General features: G+C 45.7%; 7 protein-coding genes across 7 annotated transcripts in view; 3 read left to right on the plus strand and 4 right to left on the minus strand.

Moving 5' to 3' along the window:
• Positions 1-1629: 1629 nt before the first annotated feature.
• Positions 1630-1982, plus strand: LACBIDRAFT_315326 (uncharacterized protein; the record flags this gene model as incomplete). The annotated part of the gene is made up of 2 exons (XM_001877951.1): positions 1630-1824; positions 1881-1982. The coding sequence occupies 2 exons, from the start codon at positions 1630-1632 to the stop codon at positions 1980-1982; spliced, it is 297 nt and encodes a 98-aa protein (XP_001877986.1).
• A 1730-nt stretch (positions 1983-3712) lies between these two features.
• On the minus strand, positions 3713-6007 carry LACBIDRAFT_324516 (smc-chromosome segregation ATPase; the record flags this gene model as incomplete). The annotated part of the gene is made up of 12 exons (XM_001878306.1): positions 3713-4021; positions 4072-4104; positions 4147-4167; positions 4252-4380; positions 4435-4523; positions 4769-4791; positions 5026-5093; positions 5219-5477; positions 5570-5622; positions 5749-5774; positions 5815-5827; positions 5927-6007. The coding sequence occupies 12 exons, from the start codon at positions 6005-6007 to the stop codon at positions 3713-3715; spliced, it is 1104 nt and encodes a 367-aa protein (XP_001878341.1).
• A 1873-nt stretch (positions 6008-7880) lies between these two features.
• LACBIDRAFT_315328 (uncharacterized protein) lies at positions 7881-12555 on the minus strand (the record flags this gene model as incomplete). The annotated part of the gene is made up of 8 exons (XM_001878307.1): positions 7881-8825; positions 8881-10246; positions 10309-11081; positions 11132-11277; positions 11328-11695; positions 11750-12058; positions 12139-12213; positions 12269-12555. The coding sequence occupies 8 exons, from the start codon at positions 12553-12555 to the stop codon at positions 7881-7883; spliced, it is 4269 nt and encodes a 1422-aa protein (XP_001878342.1).
• A 510-nt stretch (positions 12556-13065) lies between these two features.
• On the minus strand, positions 13066-13480 carry LACBIDRAFT_315329 (uncharacterized protein; the record flags this gene model as incomplete). Its single annotated transcript, XM_001878308.1, has 3 exons — positions 13066-13147; positions 13197-13260; positions 13309-13480. 3 exons carry the CDS (start codon positions 13478-13480, stop codon positions 13066-13068), a joined length of 318 nt encoding a protein of 105 aa, XP_001878343.1.
• A 2431-nt stretch (positions 13481-15911) lies between these two features.
• On the plus strand, positions 15912-17789 carry LACBIDRAFT_293245 (uncharacterized protein; the record flags this gene model as incomplete). The annotated part of the gene is made up of 6 exons (XM_001877952.1): positions 15912-16260; positions 16441-16455; positions 16648-16885; positions 16914-17226; positions 17278-17412; positions 17473-17789. 5 exons carry the CDS (start codon positions 15912-15914, stop codon positions 17341-17343), a joined length of 981 nt encoding a protein of 326 aa, XP_001877987.1. The 3' UTR covers positions 17344-17412; positions 17473-17789.
• Positions 17790-18692: 903 nt separating this feature from the next.
• On the minus strand, positions 18693-20094 carry LACBIDRAFT_315331 (uncharacterized protein; the record flags this gene model as incomplete). The annotated part of the gene is made up of 6 exons (XM_001878309.1): positions 18693-19040; positions 19101-19466; positions 19520-19615; positions 19663-19766; positions 19848-19999; positions 20057-20094. 6 exons carry the CDS (start codon positions 20092-20094, stop codon positions 18693-18695), a joined length of 1104 nt encoding a protein of 367 aa, XP_001878344.1.
• A 734-nt stretch (positions 20095-20828) lies between these two features.
• The window catches only part of LACBIDRAFT_324521 (uncharacterized protein), a gene marked incomplete at both ends in the record, with an annotated part of 1421 nt that continues 837 nt past the window's right edge, over positions 20829-21412 (plus strand). Inside the window, 2 exons of the mRNA XM_001877953.1 lie at positions 20829-20970; positions 21072-21075. Of these exons, the coding sequence (XP_001877988.1) occupies positions 20829-20970; positions 21072-21075 (146 nt within the window). The remainder of the gene's footprint in view (positions 20971-21071; positions 21076-21412) is intronic.

Raw genomic sequence — 21412 nt, forward strand, 5'->3', positions numbered from 1 at the left:
TGCACTGGAAACTCGTTCAACACCTCCTTGCGTACCTCAAAACAACCAGTAACCTCGTGATCACCTACCGGAAGGATGGGGTTATCAAACCCTTCGGATATTCTGATTCATCATACGCCGACGAATCCGATAGTCGAAAATCATCCGCTGGGTTCGTCTTTATATCTTCTGGAGGCCCAGTCAGCTGGAAAGCGAAAACTCAGAGGCGCGTCAGTACCTCTACCGGAGAGGCCGAATATGTGGGCGTTTTCGAAGCTGGGAAACAAGCTAAATGGGTATGCGCTTGGTTCTATGAAATTGATCAATATTTCGACCTCCCCATCACCGTCTACTGCGATAACGACGCTGCCGTCGCTCTCTCTAAAAACTCTGGTGGTCATACCAAAATCAAACATGTCGATGTCAAGACCCACTGGATTCGTGAGGCCGTTAACCTCGAGGATATCATTGTTGTCCCAATTGACACATCCGAGAACGTTGCCGACATCTTCACAAAATCTCTCTCTCGACCAACGTTGGAGTACCTCATCAAACTTATGGGAATGGAATTCATCGATATTTAGGAGCTACGGTTTCAGGGGGAGTGTTGAGGTTCAGAAACCTACGCTACGTTCTCTCTTTACTCCTATTTACTGACACCGTCTTTTACTTCCGTATATACAATTTTCTCGCTCCTTTCCGTACTTCGCACCTCAGTCGTTTACCCATACGTGTAACCGCCTGAGGTGTGTATTCCTTTACTTATATTTCTTCTGATACATTACTTACTTATCTCTACCTTAGCTCTTACTTACGGTCTTATCCCAACAGGTAGAGATTGACTTATACAGTCGTTTACCCATACGTGTAACCGCCTGAGCTCTTACTTACGGTCTTATCCCAACAGTTTAACCGGTTGCAACCGATTAAAACCGGTCTTTGAACGGTTTTAAAAGATTTTCGAAATGAGGCAACCGGCAACCGGACCAACCCCAATTTGGGGCAACTGCAACCGAAAAAAAGACTGGACCATGGACCGGTTCAGTTCGGTCCACCAGTTTTTTGTGGTCCTATGGACTGAACCTTTAAACACTAGCCACAAAAAAGCTCGATGGAGTCCTGTAAGCCGTCCCAGGCAGCCAAGGGGGTGCCGGCCCGGGAATCCCATACCAGGATCCAGTTAGTTAGTCCAGCCGCAGGCTGCGAAAAAAAAGGATGCCTTGAGCAGAGGGCCTTAAATCATCAAATTGAGCACCTTGTAATGACTACAGCTTCAATAGAGGCCATTAAGCACCATAAAAATGAGTGATATAAGGTGTTCAGTAATTTCCTGCCATATTTGGGTCATCAATGTCAAATTACATTGAAATCAATGCGCTGCACTCGCATCCTCATAACCAGTGCTAGACTACTTCACGGTGGACCAACAACATGAACAATATTTAAGAATCTACAGTACGACGGATTTTGGAGGGGAGAATCAGAAGTGCCAATTAATGACAGGTGAGTTCTATCAATACCTTTTAATTGATGACAGAGACTTACTTTCTGTGCATCCAACAGTCTCAGAACAATCTAAACGCTGAAAGCAGCGGTGAGAACAGTGGTGAAAATGAAAGCGGCACAAAAGTGACATTACTCACTGATGAGATGCCTCGCACTGAGGTTGCTGAGCTGCCAGAAGTCGAAGATCCTGAGGAAGAGTCAGGGTGGTCAAAGCGCAAACATGTCCCTCAAAAAGGAGAAGACCATGACACACTGGACAGTTGTCTTTGCAGAATAGTTCTCAATGGCTCGGAGGACGAGGTCCTTAAATGCAAACAAGCTGGTTGTGAGACCCAGTGGGTAAGTGCATTGCATTATGAGAACTCACTGATTTTCAACTCACATTATATGCCTAGTTCCATCTCAAATGTGTTGAACTTGGGCAAGCACCCTGGAACTGGGTCTGCGTGGCTTGTGCGGTGTCTGGGAGAGGGCACAGGGGGAAGCGCTCATGCTGATGATGTCACGTTTCTATTTTTAGACACGTGCCTGATTACATTAGTTAGTCAGTCCACCTCAAGTTGCCTTAAAAAAAATCGACCCCAGGTCTTTTTTTCCGATGCCAGCACCCCCTTGCAGGCAGCAGCAATTGTGTGAGAGGCGGCATGAGCAGCCTGAATGTCATGTGATAATCTGAACTCTTCCAAAAAGGTTCAGCAACCCTATTCATGCTCTACAAATGCTGAGAGTTTGAAAGAGATTTCAGATGGATTCAGAGTGGTAGTGCATTTTAGTTGTGTACTAGTTAAGTCTCTCACACAAAAGCCATCATATTTCATCTTTTCCACGCATTCTTGAAGATCAAGCCAGAATTACGACCTTTTTCGAAGTGGCCCACGATCGGCAACCGTAACCATGCATGTTGGCTTTCAGCAGACAGTAGCAGAGACCATGGCAGCTATCAGACAGGTGTGTATATCTCCGCCTCTTCGCATCATTGTTCACAGGCATTCAGCTCAACTGAATATGCTGTCAGTCTCCTCGTTTGCAATTTCAGCACTTGCCCTATGATCTTCTTCGTCTTTCAAACTGTGACAAAATTCAAGCAGCTCCTACCACGTAGAACCAGGACACTTTAATTCTGGTGCAAGGTGTCCAGTGGTATGCCTTCCAGAATGGGTGTGCGAATCTAGGTGATAACGCTGGACAGCCTCGGCTCGTCAAGCAGCGGCACTACTAAAACTGATGAACTCCCCCAACATGGATAGGGAAGGATATTGAAAGAGTGGGATCATGCCTGAGAGATGTTGTACAAACTCAGGCTTGAAATTTGAGGGCAAGTTGATAAAGGTTGAAGCAACTACAAATCAAACGATTGGGGATTATGTATATGATATCCATGTTTAAAAACGATCACTGGGAAACGATGGCTTTGCTCTCTTGACCTTTCTACCGCAGTCCACCCAAACAGTTTCTTTTTGCTTCAAGGATGGGTTATTGGCATTGAACCGTTTAATAAGTGCGTTATAAAGCTTGTGGTCAAACCCAACGCACTGTAGACCCAAGTTCTCCGCCTTGAGGACGCCCTGGACGTAAAGCTGAACTACCATTTTTCTCGTGATGTGGTGAACCTTTTGTATGTTTGTTGATATCGTAGCATCCACCATTTCAGACATCGACTGAGAACGCAAATAAAACTTCAAGATTTTGACTCAACCAATTGTGAAAAAGGGGCGGTGTAAAGTATCTATTTGGACGGCTGGGTTTTTCTGCAGATTGTTGTGACACTTGAACTCGCCTCCGTAATAAACTAGATCCTTGCAGTTATAAAACAGTGAAACAGTTTGACTATACAAGCTGTTGAAAGCAGACTTCCTTTTCCACAGGATTTTGTCAGAGTCGAATGTGAAGATGGGCCAAAGGCGAGAGCATGGAGTTTCAATGATGTGCACCACATAAGTCGGCCAGGAACGTATAACATTTTCTTAGTGCATCTGAAATGGATGAACAATCAAAAAATAAATAAAAAGGTGCAGTGGAACAGCACCAACAGTGAAGATTGGGGGTCCTGGTTGAAGGTTCCCGGAATTAGTAAAAATGAGTGTTTAAAAACAACGTTAAACCCACTGCATTGAGATAGGCGCATAAGTTGACACCTCTGTGACAAACGGGGAGGATGTCTTCAAAGTCTGGGTGGCCCATACATCTCGGAAGAGAGCCAAGCCTTTTGTTGAGCATGTGGCGGGATTCACGCTACGCACACACTGAGAGATGAGTAAAAAAGCGCCCAAACCATCGACAAGTTGGCAGACCGTTGTCCCAGACCTGGACACAATTCCATCAGATGCCTGACATTGGGAAGGAGCGTCTTTTCGATCCGTAAGCGAATTGATTTTCTCTTCTTGTTCATCGCATCTCTAAAACATTCTCTTAGATTTTGAATTCCACACAGGATGGTAGTCCTTACTTCCTGAAATCGCTGTTTTGCTTCGCGTGCCTTTTGGTACTTTTCACGATACTTTTCGACGGATTTCTCCAATGCTGCAATTTTTTCATCCTAGCAGAAATTTCAACCTACAGACTGATCATGGATTGAAGGTGACTCACCTTTTCTCTACTCAATCTCTCTGTCTCTTGGATCTGATTGATATTCAGCATTCGGACCGAGATTCCTACACACACATTGTGCACCTGACTGTTGTCCTGTGATAGGAGGAGGCTATTGTCTCCTGGCTCCTGTGTGATCGGTTCACGAGTAGTTCTACCAGGTTGAGCAATAGTTCTTACCTTCTTGCATTGGTTCGCTAACTGATGGTACCACTCTTTCTCCGCTCTCTCATCCTCAGCACACTTCTTCAAAATCTTCATTGCAGTCTCTGCCCCTTTGGCTCGGTTAGTAAGTTCAATTACATTGGCCTATATGCAGGGTTTGGCTCAATACAGATTCGTCAATGAGATCATATGGGGCACCTGATTTTCCTCCAACTCTTGGATCCTCTTCTGAGCGACTTTGAGTTCCTTCCCGAGGAGGGCGACCATCTCAACGGCAAGTTCTCCGTCTGCTTTGATAGATTCCATGGGGAACGATGTGACATGTCACAATGTTGGAGAACGATTTGGTTGAAGTCCCCATGGTGTTTGTTTGGCAATCATTTCAAATTTGGCAGGACTCTCAGGGTGCATGCATTAGCGCCCAAACAAGAGGCCCAAACATAGCCTTTATGGAAAGAAAATGTAATCCTGTAATACATTGATGACTTTAAGAGTTTTCGACTGATTGTGTATGCATCAAAGACTTTCGAACCTGACTTCGACTGGCGGGTTTTTCTGTTGTACAACTTGTACTCCATTTGGGCATTTGAGGACAGTGAGCACGAATGATTGGTTCATACAACAGCCATGTAACACAACTAAAACCTATCACTGTATGATGACGATTTTGCTCTTTGGACCATTCTATTGGAGTCCAACTGATGACTTCCTTTTCGCTTCAAGGTTGGATTATTCATATTGAACCATTTGACAAGTGCATTATAGAGCTCGTGGTCGAACCCAACGCACTGCAGGCCCAAGTTCTCAACCTTGAGGATACCCTGAATGTAAAGCTGAACAACCATTTCCCTCATAATCTGGAGGAGCCCCATTTAGATGGTCGACGGGGTTATCGTAACATCTGCCATTTCAGATATCAGCTGAGGACAAAGATAAAAATAAAGGTTCTTTATCTCAATCAATTGTAGAAAAAGGGACGTACAATATCTTGAATGCGATCACTGTCTGGGTTTTTCTGCCGATTGTTGTGACACTTGAACTGGCCTCCGTAATAAATAAAATCCTCATAATTGTAGAACAATGCAACGGTTTGACTGTACAGTCCGTTAAAATCAAACTTCCTTTTCCATAAAATTTTGTTGGAGTCCAATGTGAACATGGGGCCAAATGCGAGAGCGTGGTGTTTTGACGATTTGCACCATGTAAGACGGCCAGGGAGATATAACATTTTTGTAGTGCATCTAAGATGGATAAATGAACAAACAAAGAAGATTGGGGATCCTAATTCCAGCTTTTAGTCATACTGAGCCTTTCAATGCAAGGTCGAACTCACTGCGTTAAGATAGGCACATAGGTCGACACCTTGGTGACAAATGGGGAGGAAGTCTACAGGGTTTGGCCGACCTGGGTATCTCGGAAGAGAACTGATTTTTTTGTTGAATACATGGCAGGATTCATGCTACGCATGCAGAGAGATGAATAAACAAATGCAAAAGCAGTGAACTGGCTGACCGTCGTCTCTTCTCCGTCTCTTGGATCTGATTGATATTCAGCATTTGCAACCGAATTCCTACACACATTGTGCACCTGACTGCTGTCTTGTGATAGTAGGAGGCTATTGTCACCTTGCTCCTGTACAACCAGCTCACGAGGTGAGGCTTGTTCTATCAAGTTGAGCCGTAATTCTTACCTTTTTGCATTGGTTCGCTAACTGACGGTACTGCTCCTTCTCCATTCTCTCATCCTCAGCACACTTCTTTAAGATTCTCATCGCGGTCTCTGCCCCTTCAGCTCATTTAGTAAGTTCAATTATATCGGCCTATATGAAGGGTTTGGCTCAATACAGATACACAGATGCGATCATATGGGGCACCTGTTTTTCCTCCAATTCTTGAATCCTCTTCTGAGCGACTTTAAGCTCCTTCCTGAGGAGGACGACCATTTCAGCAGCGAGCTCTCCATCTGCATTGATAGACTCCATGATGTACGATGTGACACGTCACAGTGTTAGAGAAAGATTTGGTTGAGGTCAAGTTGAAGTCCCGGTCGTGTTTGTTTGGTAATTTGGCAGCACTCTCAGGGCCGAAGCCGATTACATGTGTAATAAGTGCTAAGTGCCCAAAGAAGACGTCCAACCTTGACCGTGATCCTAGGTAACACATTGATGATTTCGGTCTTCAACGGATTGTGCTTGCACCAAAGACTTTTGGAGCTTGACGTCGACTAGCAGGTTTTTTGTCTTTCAGTGTTCTCCCATTGTTTTCCGTAGACCTTTTGAGGCTTTGCACAAATTCGGTACTCTCCGCCAATTCTGTACACAACTCAAATCGAATTAGTCATAGATTTCAGATCATGAATATGTGCCCGCGATTTTTAGCAATCGGAGCCACTCATTGGAAAGCCTATCCAATTCCCGCAACCACTGGCACATTCAACCTGGGGTGCAAAAAAGATAGAGCAATGTCAGTGGCGATGAACAATATGCAATACTTTCCATTCCTCCACTGATTCCTACCGGATTCCGCGGATTCCGGCCGGAATCCAGGAATTCCGTGGATTCCGGCCGGAATTGACAGGAATCCAACTGGAATAGACAGAAATTTCAGTACAAATCTATACTTCTCAGTTCCCCCTACCATTCCACTTTAGCTAGATGTCATATGACTTAATCTGCACTTATCAAGACCTCCTGAATTACTTGTGTAATGCAGTCAGTCAATCTATTATTCTATTCTATGCTGATAACTTAAACTTAGGAATTGCTTATGATATTCAAATTTGAACATGGATAATTCAGGTGTATTCACTAGAACTACATGAGATTATTCTACTACAAAATTATCCTACTACATAGAGTGTTAAAGGGAGGGGGGAGGGATGGAGGGAAGGGGAGAGGGGTGAAGGAGAGAGGGGTGATGGGGAGAGGGGTGATGGGAGAGGGAGTGATGGAGGGGAGGGACTGAGGGAGAGAGAGGGGAGGGAGGGAAAGAGGGGGAGGAATGGAGAGAGAGGGGGAGGAATGGAGAGAGAGGGGGAGGAATGGAGAGAGAGGGGGCATGGAGGGAGGGAAGAGGGACAGAGGGAGGGAATAAGGATGGAGGGAGGGAAGGAGGGAGGGAGGGAAGAGAGGGAGGGTGGATGGAGTGTTGGGGACTGATGGAGGGGGGAGAGTGTGGTGGGGAGTACTGGGCCTCGTCGCTGTTCGTCGGCCTGTGCTTTACGTCGTTCCTGTCGTGTCTTCGTTGACGTGCTCGCCGTCGTCCGTTGACGTGGGTGTCGTCCGCTGACGTCGTCGTCGTCGTCCGTTGATGTGGGCGTTGTCCAATACTTTCCATTCCTCCACTGATTCCTACTGGAATCCGCGGATTCCGGAGATTCCGGCCGGATTCCAGGAATTCCGGTAGGAATCCAGGAATTCCGGTAGGAATGGACAGGAATCAACAGAAATTGAATACTAGGACTTCTGGTTAATTAAGTTTGGACCCTGAATCACCTTATTTAGGTCAGACAAATAGAAGTGTAGCACTAAATCATTTACTAAACCAAGGCATAAGGCATATGACTAGTTACTTACTACTGCATCAAGACTAGTTACTTACTAATACATCACTTTTCCAATTTTCATTTTCATGGGTTTATTTATTTCAATCAGATTCAGAGACATTAGATTCTGCATGTTGTTCATCCAAACCCAAGTCTTCATCATCACCATTAATCTCCTGAGACTTTGCTTTGCGTTTCTGTTGAGTGAGGACATGCTTTGTGTGATAAAACAACATTGCATGTAAAAACCAGTTGAAATTTCCAGGTTTCATGTGTTTGAGAATTGGCTCAAATCCACCAAGCCATGCATTCAATTGTTCACATACTTGGGTATTGAATGCTCGCTTAGCATGTGGATGACCATTGTCATCAAATTCAATTATGACAAGGTTTGGAGCTGAACCATCACCAGGAGAAGGATTGCAATATGTTCGGCAAAGAAAATCAGTTACACGATGGGTAATATAGTGGAAAGTATCAACAATAAATCTTGTTGTGTGTTTCCATATTGCATCCCAACTTCCATTGCTAACAGCAGTTCGAAAAACTTGACATGCTTTGTCAATACAGATATAGTCAGGGCGAGATTCTGGGGTTGGATAAACAGCCTCTAAAAAGCGCAAAATATTTGTTGTTGACTCAGACCTATCAAACTTTGTCCATGCAATTACAACACCACATGGTGCACAAATGGTTTCCACACAGTAGAATCTTGCTGGACTAAAATAGTTAGGAGGTAAAGGTGGTTCCTCATTAGCATCATCATGGCGCTGTGGGTTTGGTCCTCTTCTTTGTGGATTCCAAGGTTGAGCTTCCCCAGGCCTTTGTAACATTCTCCGAATACCTGAACGAGTTTGACGAGTTTGATATTTTGTAAATTTTCGCCACTCTGCCTGATGTCCTTCACATGCAGAGGTGTCTCCAAATCTGTTGTTTGTACAGTCACGTACAAGGCATCGGGACCCATATTCTTCATTGTGCACATCACACAATGAGGCACCACGAGAATTTGAAAGATCATTTACACAATCATCAATTGCACAATGCTATAAATGTCAAGTTAGTAATTATTATAGTCAGAATAACCTTGAAATGATTCACCGTTGGTCCCATAACAACTCCATCAAGTACAACCATTGTGACATTTCTTTTGTCAACATCCATATCATCATCAGAGTTATCCTGAGAAGTAGGAGATGCTGGGTGTGGTTGTGGTGGAACTCTGTTATCTTCTGCCAAGGGTGGTACAGCTTGATTTTCATCAACTCCCACTACAGCTGCAGGATCATTCATAACAGCATCACTAGCTTTTTTATATGGCTGACTACATTCACTGCATGCATGCTGATCTGCTGCTCTAATAATTCCCTGTTCCCCTAAAAGATCAAATGCCTGTGTGGTGACTTCTGTTATGTTCAAAGGATCATTGAGTTCTAGGTCAATCTTGGATTCTGCTGCAATTGTGCGCAAAGAATCTTGTACAAAGGCCTGCCAAATGTGAGCACGGGATAGATTTGTTGACTTTGTTCCATAGGTAACATTCCAATATTGTGAATATGCAGAAGCAGAGCCATGGAAGCTATACATTGCATTGATAACAGAGCTTGAAAACAATCGATCCACCCAGAGATTACTGCCAATTTTCAGATACTTTGCTGAGTTGAGGTAAACTCGCTTTGGTTGCTTAGCTCCATCAAACTCATGAAAAAAGTGTTCATGATCTGCAGAATAAGATGTTTCACAATCTGGACATTTTGCTGTCAAAACTGAAACCTTTTTATAGATTTTGTGATCTTTAATCAATGTCACTGAGGGTATGTCACATTTCTGTGTGGCTTGCACCAGTGATCTGGGCTTACATGTTGCTGTTCCACACACTAGTGATCCAGGACATATCATATGAACAGGCTGAATAACTTTCTGGGAAACAGGAAGCAGCTTTCCCATGTAAGCATCTTGGTCATCATATGGAGTTAAATTCAAATTGACAGCCATATCATTCAGCTTTCCTGCAACCAGCTTGACCTTGGCCTGGGAGGTTGAATCATCTTCATCTTCATCATTATATAAAGAAATAGCTGTGGAGCCCAATTGATCAATTAATGCCCTAGCTAAAGCAATCATCCATCCAGTGGTCTGAGTCTTGTTTTCACCTTGGAATTCTGGGTGTTGTTGTCGAAAATGGAGATTCAACAAGTCTACATTTTCTGTAATTGTGAACAAAAGGGTCAAGACAGTTGCCAAAGAGATGTTAGATCCAAAGGTTGATTCAATAATTTGATTAAATGCAGAAAAAGATATATCTGGGAATGGGGTTTCAGTTCGTGCACCATGCGCTAATGATGCCATCTGAAACCATATCAAAAGCCAGATTATAATCCAATGTTGACTCAATACAGAGAGAGTCATAAGACCAAAGTGAGTCAACCAAGAAAGAGCTACAAGAAAAGTCCAAGTCCAAACAGAGCTACAATTACAAAATTTCACAATTTACATATCAAAGTAATGGTTCATAGGATAGAAACTTACACAGGTGAATTCTTCTTCGACTTTGCCTTTGCCTTCAACTTCAACTTCGACTTTTTCCCTCCAGATGACTCATCTGATTCCTCCGAAGACACCTTCCTCTCCTTCTTCCTTTTCTCCTGTTTACCACCTGACTTCTTTCCAGCACCTGAGCTAGTAGCAGCCGACCTCTTTCCCTTCGCCGCATCTTTTCTTTTGAGCCATTCTGCCAAGTCCACAATAGTGTAATGATCAGGATCTTTGGTCTCAGCCCAAACTTCCGAATCAGATTCAGCATCTGAGCTGGCATCAAGCCATGCTTTCATCTGTGGATAATTTTGGGCACGGCTGAATAATGCCTTCCAGCTGGAGTAAAATTGACTTTTTGCGATGAAGATATTCACCAAGTCAACAAAGACAGGAAACCAGTGTTCAAGACCATGTTCAGTAAGATGGTCAGCCCACTCTTGGCTAGATCGTAAACCCTGCATGGCTTTGGATGCATTTATCAATGTCTTGTACTTCAGATAAGTGTTGCGAAGGGTAGGAGTGAGTGAATGCAGATCCATAGAGATGTTCAAGAATGTAAAAAGTGCTTCCTTTTGAATGGTAGTCAGGGTAGATGGACCCTCAGAAGCTACTCGGCCACTCGATTGGCCAGATATCAACAAAGACTGACGAACTGCAGCAGGCAAGGAAGGAGAACGAGACGACCTAGAACGAGACTTTGACAAAGAACTGGAGTGATGGGAGAGAAAAGATGGGGGAATAGCTGAAGCAACCTCAGGATCAGATTCCTAGTGCATATTAACAAAGCAGATAATATAAATACTATAACAGAACTTACAAGAAAAATAGTTAGAGTTGGCCCAAATTCAGTTTTTTGCCACAAGTGAACCACTGAATCTTGAAATGCCAAAGCATCCCTAAATCTACCCTTGACTATCCATTTGCGTTTCTGCTGATCCAAAATATATACACGATCATTGTTATCTGAGAAGATAATCAAAATTTAGATTTTAAATTGTATTTGAAGTGCTTACCAGACATTGGAGAATAATACTTTGCAACATGTTGAAGAAGGGGTGCCAAAGCCCCTTCAAATGGAATTGTTACTGCAATGACAGCTGCTTCATCAATATCTATGGTGGTTGGGCGGGTATCAGAAGGGAATAAGTTGACAGTGCCCTCAATATCAATAGAAATGTCATCCCCAGCTGGATCAAAATCCCCTATGTTTGGGGCATTTCCCAGAGCCTTGCCACGGATAGTGGCTCCATATGGTTTAGATGCTCCACTAGATCTAACTAATTGAGAACCACTAGAACTTCCAATAGCCTTAACATTGCGGGCCCGGCCACGCTGAGATGACTGTCCATGAGGAGGACTGTGCATTTTCACATCCAAAATACTATCATCAGAAGCATCAGCAGTAGCAGTGATAGGTTCACTGGGCTGAGTTCACTTAGCTCTAGAAGGTGGACCTATGCGAACAGTAGCAGACGTAATCTTGGCACTCTGGCCACCAGTATCATTATCAGAGTCAGAGTCACTATGATCCCCACTGTCAGCCTGAGACCCAGAATTATCACTAGCATCGTCATTGTCAGAGCTTGTATCAATCTTTGCAGCAGTCAGCTTAGGTTCACGATCAACACAAGTACGACTGCTAGAAACAGTAGGTCGAGGAGGCAGCACAGAACCAACATGTGAACGAGCAGGACGTTCAGGGGGTGCCACAGAGGTGCCTGCAGCAAGTAACTTTCGCTCAATTCTGTAAACCAATTATCCCATGAGTTATAAATTATCAAAAAAATAAAAAAACAATAAAACAAGAGAAATTAAAATACACACGGCTGAAGATGAGCAGGAGTGCCCTTAGCATTCTCAGTTTTGTCTTCATGCTGACGATCAGCCCATGTCTTTCTACTGGATGTGGTGAGGGTGTTTAAAGAGACAAAGCTGAGAAAAATGAAATAAATACCTCTTTTTCCCCTTGGCCCCTGTTTTCTTCCCCTTCTTCGAGTTCCCCTTCTTCCCTCCTTTCTCTGCATCATTTGACTCCTCTACAGCAATGGCAACATCATCAATGTCCTCATCACCATCATTCCCAACAGTCTTGTTGCATTTGGTAGCTGACTCATCAGCATTGGATTGTTGTCGCTTCCGGCTGGTGGACTTGGGTTTGGCAGGCACAACAGGAAGTGCAGTAGTACGGTTGGCAGCTCGTTGGTCACGGGCACTCATAGTTGGTGGTGGAGATGGAGGCATGGTGGTGGTTGGGAAGCAAGAGAAAAAGACGCCAACGTGGGTCTAGGGTTCAGAGGTTTCTCCGACAGTAAACAACCAAACAAATAAATAGGGTCCAGACAAGTCTGGACCCTCATACATTGAGAAAATACATAGGGAGACAACGGCGAACGACAACATTTGTTGTCATTCGTCGTTGGCCACGTTGACAGCGGCGTGGCACCAGAGGTAAAAAATGGAACAGACTACAACTAATTAGACTAAGTTAAAGTCACGTAGACGACATGGCATCTGGAAGACTTATCAGAAAACAAATGAATGAAGAGGGAGGGCCCCATGCTCACCAAAAATAAATGATGATGACGAATGTCACCATTCGTCGTCTAGTTGCCACGTCGCATAGGCGACGTGACAACTGAAAACTGAATGGTGGCACAGGCGTGTCGTTCTTGCGAGCTTGGGGCGTGGGATGGCCGCTCGGAACCATGGGTTGTATTGGTGAACATGGCGGGGTCGAGGCGGGGTCCATGCTCAATGAAATGGAGAACAACGGCGAATGACGACAGGCATCATTCGCCGTTTGGTTGCCACGTCGCTGCGGGCGGCGTGGCACCTGAAATGTGTATTAGAGACTAATGGGGTGGGCGTCGTAGATGACTTACCTAGGGTGTTGCTCATGGTTCACTGTCTGGTTGCCACATCGTTGACGACGACGTGGCATTTGGGCTATGTGTCAGAAAAGGAGAGGGGTGGAGATGGGTATGTAGTACTCACCTGTTTGGTATAAAATAGACGACGACGAGGTCGTCGTCGTCGTCGTTTGCATCACCTGCTTGCCCCATCTCACCGTCGTTCGCTTCGCCTGGTTCGTGGGCGCATCGGCGTGGTCGTTGAATTGCGTGGGTGCTCGTTTACCAGGTGACGTGGCGTTGCGAGCCAGCGCCATGCCGTTTTCGTGTTGTTCTTGCTGCGTTGGTGTGTGGGCGTTGGTTCTCGTTTCATCGCGTGGGCGCTCGTTTGCTGTGTGGTGTAGTGGTCGTTGGGCGGTGGGCGACGAACGTAGATGGCGGTGGTGCGTGGTTCAGAGCGTGGGCGCTCGGTTGTTGTGTGACGTGGCGCTGTCATGTCGTCCTTGCTGCGTTGCGACGTGTGGTTGTTGTTGAGAGCGGTGGGTGACGAAGGTGGATAGCGGTGGGTGACGACGGTGGATAGCGGTGGGTGACGACGGTGGATAGCGGTGGGTGACGACGGTGGATAGCGGTGGGTGACGATGGTGGATAGTGGTGGCGGGGGGGTGGATTGACGTGAACGATGGTGGGGGGAGAGGAGTAAGAAAGGAATAGGGTTGAGGGTTGTTGACAACGCCCAAATCGAGTCTCGGCAAATGCCGACGCTTGATTTGTGTGGGCGTTGTCAGCGTTCCATCAACGGATTCCGTTCCGGATGCATTCCGGACATCATTCCGTCCGTCTGATTCCAGGAACCATTCCAGCGGAATCGGAATTCCGTTCTAGATTCCCCGGAATTATTTGATCAATTTGGCAGGGCCCTCTGCCAAATTTGATTCCTCCGGAATTCCAGGAATTGCCCGGATTCCGCCGGATTCCGGCAGGAATCAGTGGAGGACAATAAAGACCTCGGCTCCAATGTAAGAGGTCCAGTTTCTGGACCTTCCAGCTGTGCACCCTTATCTACGCCATCTGCCTGTCCATGTTCCAATCATGGATATGGCCCTTCCATTCTCCATTGTTCCACCTTTGTCGCGCTCCGCTATTGCAGGTGTTTGTTCCATCTATAAAAGGCGACTGGCTTTTGGATAACAGCGTTTTGCAGACCAGTCTCGGCCTCCGCTCTCCACTGTTCCCCCTTCGTCGTGCTCCGCTATTGCAGGTGTTCGTGCCCTGTGTCGAGGGTGACTGGCTTTCGGCTCAAAGCATGCAAGAATGCGAGGAACGGTGTATACGTGCTGGAGTTTTCCGTCTAATCGGGGGTAGATGTTGTTTAGAACATTGTTGGAGCTGAAGAAAACGTAGGTCGGTTGGTTTGGGATAGGAGCTATTTCATCATGGGTTTTCCTGCGTACTCTTCACGTATTTTTTTTTCTGAACTCGAGTTTCATCTTTTGCTACCGCCAGGATTTTGATTCACGTATTCACTTGTTGGCCAGCTACAAAAATATTTCTCGGCTCTGGGGTTCCTGCCATCCTATTTCCAGGGGTGATATGATCCAGACCGACGGTTATTAATCCCATCATGCACATCGATATCAGTCCTTGGGAAAGGAAATCTGCAGCTGCTGCAAGATCGGATCACCACTAAGATGTGCGTATTGTTCTTTGTTTGTGGACTTCTCTCAGCTTTTCACAGACCACAAGGAGCCTATTATGATGTAGTACGTTGAGTTCATCGGTCATCATTTATTATCCAACCCCCAACTAGGAAGTATCCGCCGCCACCACCCAACTTGTGGTCAGACACAAGTTCGACGAATACCCGGAGAACACGTTTGTTGATTCAGGGTGATATGGCATGATTATTGTGGAAAAGGAGAGGACCGATGATGCTCTCAAGACGCTCTGGCTGACCTCCAAGAACGGTGTGGTCCTGGTGTATGCCTCTGGGCGTAATGGACATTGCCCACATGCCCAGTTTGAGAATATTTAAATCCCCCAAATTCTGAGAGAGCAAAGGTACTGCTTGTCAATCCTTGTCTTTTAGAACAATTTGAATTGACATCCATGTTCTTACAGTTATTCAGGCGAGATCTCGATAAAATATAGAGCGACCTCAGATTGAAGAATTGTCCCGTTTACCCTCAGAATGATTGGTTGGAATCTTTCGTTGTTGGATCTCCTTTGCTTCATTCTACATTGTAGTACTAATCTGCTTTCTTGATTTATTCGCTCGTACTAAGAGTCCACCTATATCTATGCCCGTCTCCACCTCCCCAGTGTACTCCGTAGTATGCCCTTCGTTTGTTTGGTTTGTATTGCGCTTACAGATTTGTAGATGGTCAAGATGATAAGCTAGTACTAGTCTCAGATGACATGAGCTTGTCGATCCTACATTGCTCGTTGATATTTATGAGCTGAAGATAAGAAACTGCTCGTACCCGGCCGTTTGGAAGCCAGGATGAAGCCGTTGACATGTGGCTTTAGATCTTTATTTTGAACTTCTACGTCCATCATGCCTACCAGCATACGAACTACAGTGCAAAGTCACAACAGTGGTCTTCATGTGTCTCACAGATCATATTGCCTGTCATAAGTTTGGTGTTTCGTCTGAATTCGGATTCACTAGCCTGCCTAGTCATTACAGAGTGCTGAGCAGTCTTTTATGATCAGTCCCAACTTCTCAAGCACATAGGCCACACCACTATGAGATTGCCTAGTGTCCTCTACCTATTCCCATTGATTGTACCCCAGCCGCCATCCCCTCCTACGTGCGCCAGAAACGTTGAATCCTTCGCAGGCCTCTTATCTCCCCCTCCTGTCGCTCTATGTGTTTCCCATCTGGCCTCCAACCGAGTTCTGACATGTTTTCCTGCTCGGGCAGTCTCCTCCGATTCACCATTTAATACATCTGCTCTTTCCGGATCAGCTGTATCCAGTGCACTCGACTTGCCAAACAGTAATACGCCTGGAGCCTTTCAGTTGAGGGACGCAACACCAGACCCGTCAGGTGTTTGCCAAGGCCTAATCGAGGACTTGGATATCACAGGTCTTGGTGAGCGACAACAGCCCTTGCATTGCACAGATTTCGTTTAAGAAGGCATTTACAGGTGTCCGAATAACATTCTACATGACAAGCGTCCTCACAGGTCAGGCGCCTAAGCACTGCATTCTCTCGGAGTCGCTTGACTAATAGTTGGGATTTTTCATGCAGTTATTAACGCATGCATTCCAGGTAGTGATGCAAGAGGTTCGTAAATCACACATCTCTTCAAATGCCTGAGACCAACTATGCAAAATTTTGTAAGGTTCATCCTGGGCAACATTATTCACTTTCGTTGCTCTCATGGTATCAGCAATAGCGCAAGCTGCAAACCACTCCATCTCCCTCTACAATACTATCATCGTTTTATATCTCTGCTACTTACAACTTATTTGCAAGCTCATGCTAGTCGTTGGATCCATGCAGAAGAGAAGTATGGGGGCCCCAGCGTCCGACGTTGGCCTCACTGCAAAGGTGGTCCTTTCGTTACTACATTGGCCTTGGCATGGCTTCGGGCTTTACGTTTGGGTTCATGCCAGGAGGTTTGGATCCCAGCCAGAGTGCAACGCGGCTACCAAATTGATAGTCTTTGGAAGGGAGCTATCAGCGATTGGTTCGGGGCATGTGGTATCCCTTGGTGAGTAGCATGCCCGTTACCACTCAAGGACTGTTGATGACACTACTCCTGAAGTTTTCTTTGGTATCAGTGCTACAGTGGTTCTAAGTGTCCCGGTAATTACACTCGCAGGAGTTGGTTTTCTCTTGGTATTCTTGATCAAAGCCTTCCATCCGCTCATTGGCTCGTACCGCCTTTCAGCTGGCCCTCGCACTTCCTTCATCAATATCCTCTTCGTCAATATCTACATCACGTTCTGTTTTGTTGTCCAATGGATTTATGTGGTTGTGACTATCGAGCAAACTATTCAGCGGAATCCAGTCATCCATAATGGCCCACGGTTTCCAATTACATTTGGCCAGGTTTGTTGTTCCTTTCATGCTGACTATCATGTTTGTTGAAACTCCTCAAAGATTTTCCCGGTCGTAACAATTGGTGCTTGCCTTGTCTCTATTTATAATGATCTACAAGAGTCTTGACAGGGGCCACCCATTAGTCAAGGCAATGATCCCAATGGCCTGGGGACTTCAATAAAAGCAGATGTATAGAGTGACTATTAATGTGGGTTTCTTATCACTGAGATGGAATTGCTAGCTAAATACATCGTTAGTCTTGAGGGGCAGTTTCAGAATACCGGAAAAGCTATATGGATTTCTTTTTCATTTGTCCAATCCCAAACAGCACGTTCTGCTTGCGCTCAGGTCTTTTGTTCAAGTTTCCGGGAGCGTTGGCATTCGAGTTCCAATTGCTTGTTATTATGGCTCGTTAGTTGATCAAGTCCTTTTTGACAACTCTTTGATAGTTTACCTGCTTTTTGCTTGATTTCGCAGAATGAACTTTGGACATGTCCTTTTTCTACCCAGTGTAATCGTGATTGAATTATTTTTGGATTATAAGCTGTATACATGAGTAATGAATCCTTCCTATCCTTCTCAACCACTTGAACACCAAAAAATTCTGATGTGACTCGCTATATACAGTCAGAATATCCATCTTATCCAACCAACACATCTAATCCTCCTTCTCCTCTTCAACCAGATACCATGTACTACATCATCGTCTCCCTCTCCACGCCACAGTCAACCCTTTAGGCCCTCAAGCTACCGTTTTGTGATCACATGATGGAGACTGGGTCATGCGTTCACCTTCAATGTTCGCCTCCTCTCTGTCCTGCAATGTCTGTCGAGAATTTGAGACTGACGTGCCTTGTCTGGCCAGATGACAAGCCTGATGAACACTTGAAGTCGAATTAGATAACAGCCGGAATGTTGCCTTTCTCAAGGACATCGGATCAAAGACAGGCATGCCCAGCTCACTGACGTCGATTCCCGCAATCTCGTCCTCTGGAAGTGCTCCTGCCTTCCTGATAATTATAACATAGGACAAACTTTGAGAACTCTCCAGTTTGATGGTTCTGACGATCGCCTTGTTCGCAACAGTGATGCAAGTTTAAGGCAGATGATGGGGATCTAGGTGGAAAACCCGCATCTTGGGGGCGGTGGTACAAGCGATATCAAAGCGATATCAATTCCTGCAACGAAAATACAAGCGACCCCCCGAGAAAGCCTAGGGACGAAAATGCCTCACCCAGATCGCATCGTCTTCTTCCTGAGTCCCACCTTCGTCGCCAGATAATTCCAAACATCTCCACAAATGGGATTCAAGCCTACAAGATGAAACGAGCGCCAGTCTCCAAATGGATGACAGGCAAGCTCACAACCCCCAGCCCTCCTTTGTATGTGGCAATGCCTGCGACAATTGTCATAGCACGATTTTGGATGTAGAAGCACGGATGGGGAGCCTGGAAGCGAAAGTGATAATGAACAATTCAGTGGATGTTGATTAACCTGTTCCTCTCTGGAATACAGCAGACGCATACTATGCATGGAGGAGCGACAGGTCCTCCCTGAGTTTTAGGATCAGTTGGGGTGTTGCTGTCGGTGGGTGGCGGAGAGTATGGCACGGGACCTCCTTGAGCTCCAGTAGGCGCGGGACCATTGACGGGAGGGAGAGACGACGATGCAGGAGGAGGAAGAGGTCCTCCTGGTGCGTTGCTGCCAGTGGGTGGCTGAGAGTATGACGCAGGACCTCCTTGAGCGCCAGTTGGTGCAGGACCATTGACAGGAGGAATATACGATGGCGTAGGTCCTCCTGGAGCGCTATATACTGGAGGAAGCTGGAAACAGAGTGAGAGAATTAATACATTGCGAAGAAATTACAGTGTTAGATAGCTTACCGCTTGGTGATTGCCAGGTCCAACAAGATAATTGGATGGAGGAGCAGTTTCAGGCGACTTGTTTGTTACCGGACCACCTTTGAGTGGACTAGATCCACCAGGCTGCTTAGGAGCGCGGTCACCTTGTGGGAGATCTTTGGCAGGTGGGCCACCAACAGGAAGGGAAGACGCGACGGCGGGACCAGCAGAATACCCTTGTGTGGGGACTCCTTTGGGCGGATCGTTGGGTACTGGGCGGGTTGTCGCGGAGCCATTTGGCACTGGATTATTTGTCGAAGGACCGTTGGGACCCTTGAGAGTAGCGTTGCTCTCTGAGGGGTACGTTGGCACTGGACCAGCAGGAGGGTTGCTCGCTGGAGGAGGAGACTTTAACCATTGGGTCAGGTATCGAATGCTAAGTGAAGTTAAAACCTTCTTACCGATTTCACAGGATCAGCTGGAGACTTTGGGGCGTAAGGATCCAGGAGTTGAACCGGTGTGGGTCCGTTCACGGGGGAAGGGATAGCGGAAGGCGGCTGGACATAGAGGTAAGAGATTGTTTAGCATTGTAATAAGCTCATACCACCTGCTGGGTGTCACAAGAGGTCGATGGTCGGGGAACAGGACCAGTGTTCGCGAGTTGAATGGCGCAGAGCGCGAAGGCAGTGAGCATGAGGAAACGGTTGGCTGCCATCTGACAGAAATTAAGTGAATGAGACTTGAACGAAAAGAAAAAACTGGGTTGGATGGAGTAAGCAACTGAGGTACCTTTTATAGAAATTGTATCTGAAAAAACAACCTGAAGAACACATTGACTGCGCACAGAAAAAAAATCTCCAAACGGAAAGTCTTGGCCAGATGTCAAAGCTTGCAGACATAAGTTTCGTTCCTTCACACGACGGAACAACACCTCCAGAGCCCTATACTGCGCATCAGTACATAGCAATGGTAAACAAGAACTAAAAATAATCACAGGCCTTGCACTCACAAAATATGATCCACATATCAGTCTCATTTTGCATGAATAAGTGTGTTCCCGGCCACTTTCGAAGATTCTATTCATATTGTTCTTTGATGATAGCGCTTCGGAAGCTCATCAGCTGCGGAAAGAGTGTGATTGGAAATATTCACACACTTTGTATTGCTAGCTTTGCTGCAGGCTTGCGATTGGGGCTGAAGAACCTCGGAGAATCAACGCCACCATGGACATCATGATATGAGCCTGCACCCAGGCCGAATTCGCCGTTTTCAACGTGCATAGCGGCATGGAAGTAAACTATCCGGACATTGCGATTAATGAATGACACCGAACTGCCACACTGGTGACATTACGCATGATGCTCACCAGAATATATACCTGTTTTTGAGGCCTTTTGATCTCTATCACCTCCAAAAGAATGAAAAGGATCAATGTAACCCGACATTCGAAGAGGGGAGATGAAGCACTGCTGATGTATAAGATCAACTCAACGTTAGTGCTGGTAAAGTTCGGCAACGTCAAGAGACGGAAACTGGGTGTCAAGGTCAGATGAAGGAGAAGGACGACTATGGTTTCATTCAGTCAACATGACATAGCGAGAGTGTCAAGAGGGGCAAAAATGGCACTGCTATTGAACAACAACAAATGAGAACATTTGCATGTTACGAGGTGTTGCCAAAAAAATTCTTGCAGATCAATCGATCACAGTACAACAGTCCCAATCTAAAAGCTACCAGGCATCAGGTAAATCGAAATGGATCATAAACGAAATGCCTCTCTGCAACGATTTGAACTCACTTGTTCTATTGACTCTGATCCTTGCCTGCTCAATCATCAAGTCACTCCCCAAGTTCAAACTTGTTCTTTCCATTTTTGCATTCTATGGTCCAGAAAAAAGCTCAATGGAGTCCTGTAAGACATCGCAGGTTGTGTGAGAGGCGGCGTGAGCAACCCGAACGATTTGTGAAAGTTAGGCTCGTGACCAGCCTGCATATGAGAACTTCGATATACAGGCTGGTACGTCTGAGTTTAAATCCCCGTACCGCGCGGGTCCCACACCAGCTGCCATAAAAGGTTCGTAATTTTTGACCTCCCCTAAACAATCCGGTCCGGCCCATCCGGTCTACGATTTGCTTTTCTCTCTGGCCCTTGCTTCCAACGCATAATCATCTTTCTGCTATGACATCCCAGAAGCGCAGCTGATATATTGGCGTCTGCCACATTTACGCCAACAAAAAATCCCGTAAACGTGCAGTAAGAACATCAAATGCAGGTTTGAGAAGTGCGACAGGCAAATTTTCAAATTCTTGAAGTGCCTTGTTGGTGTTAAATGATACATAAGCAAAGAGCCGCC

Source organism: Laccaria bicolor, genomic scaffold, assembly GCF_000143565.1.
Source record: "Laccaria bicolor S238N-H82 LACBIscaffold_6 genomic scaffold, whole genome shotgun sequence".
NCBI lineage: Eukaryota > Fungi > Basidiomycota > Agaricomycetes > Agaricales > Hydnangiaceae > Laccaria > Laccaria bicolor.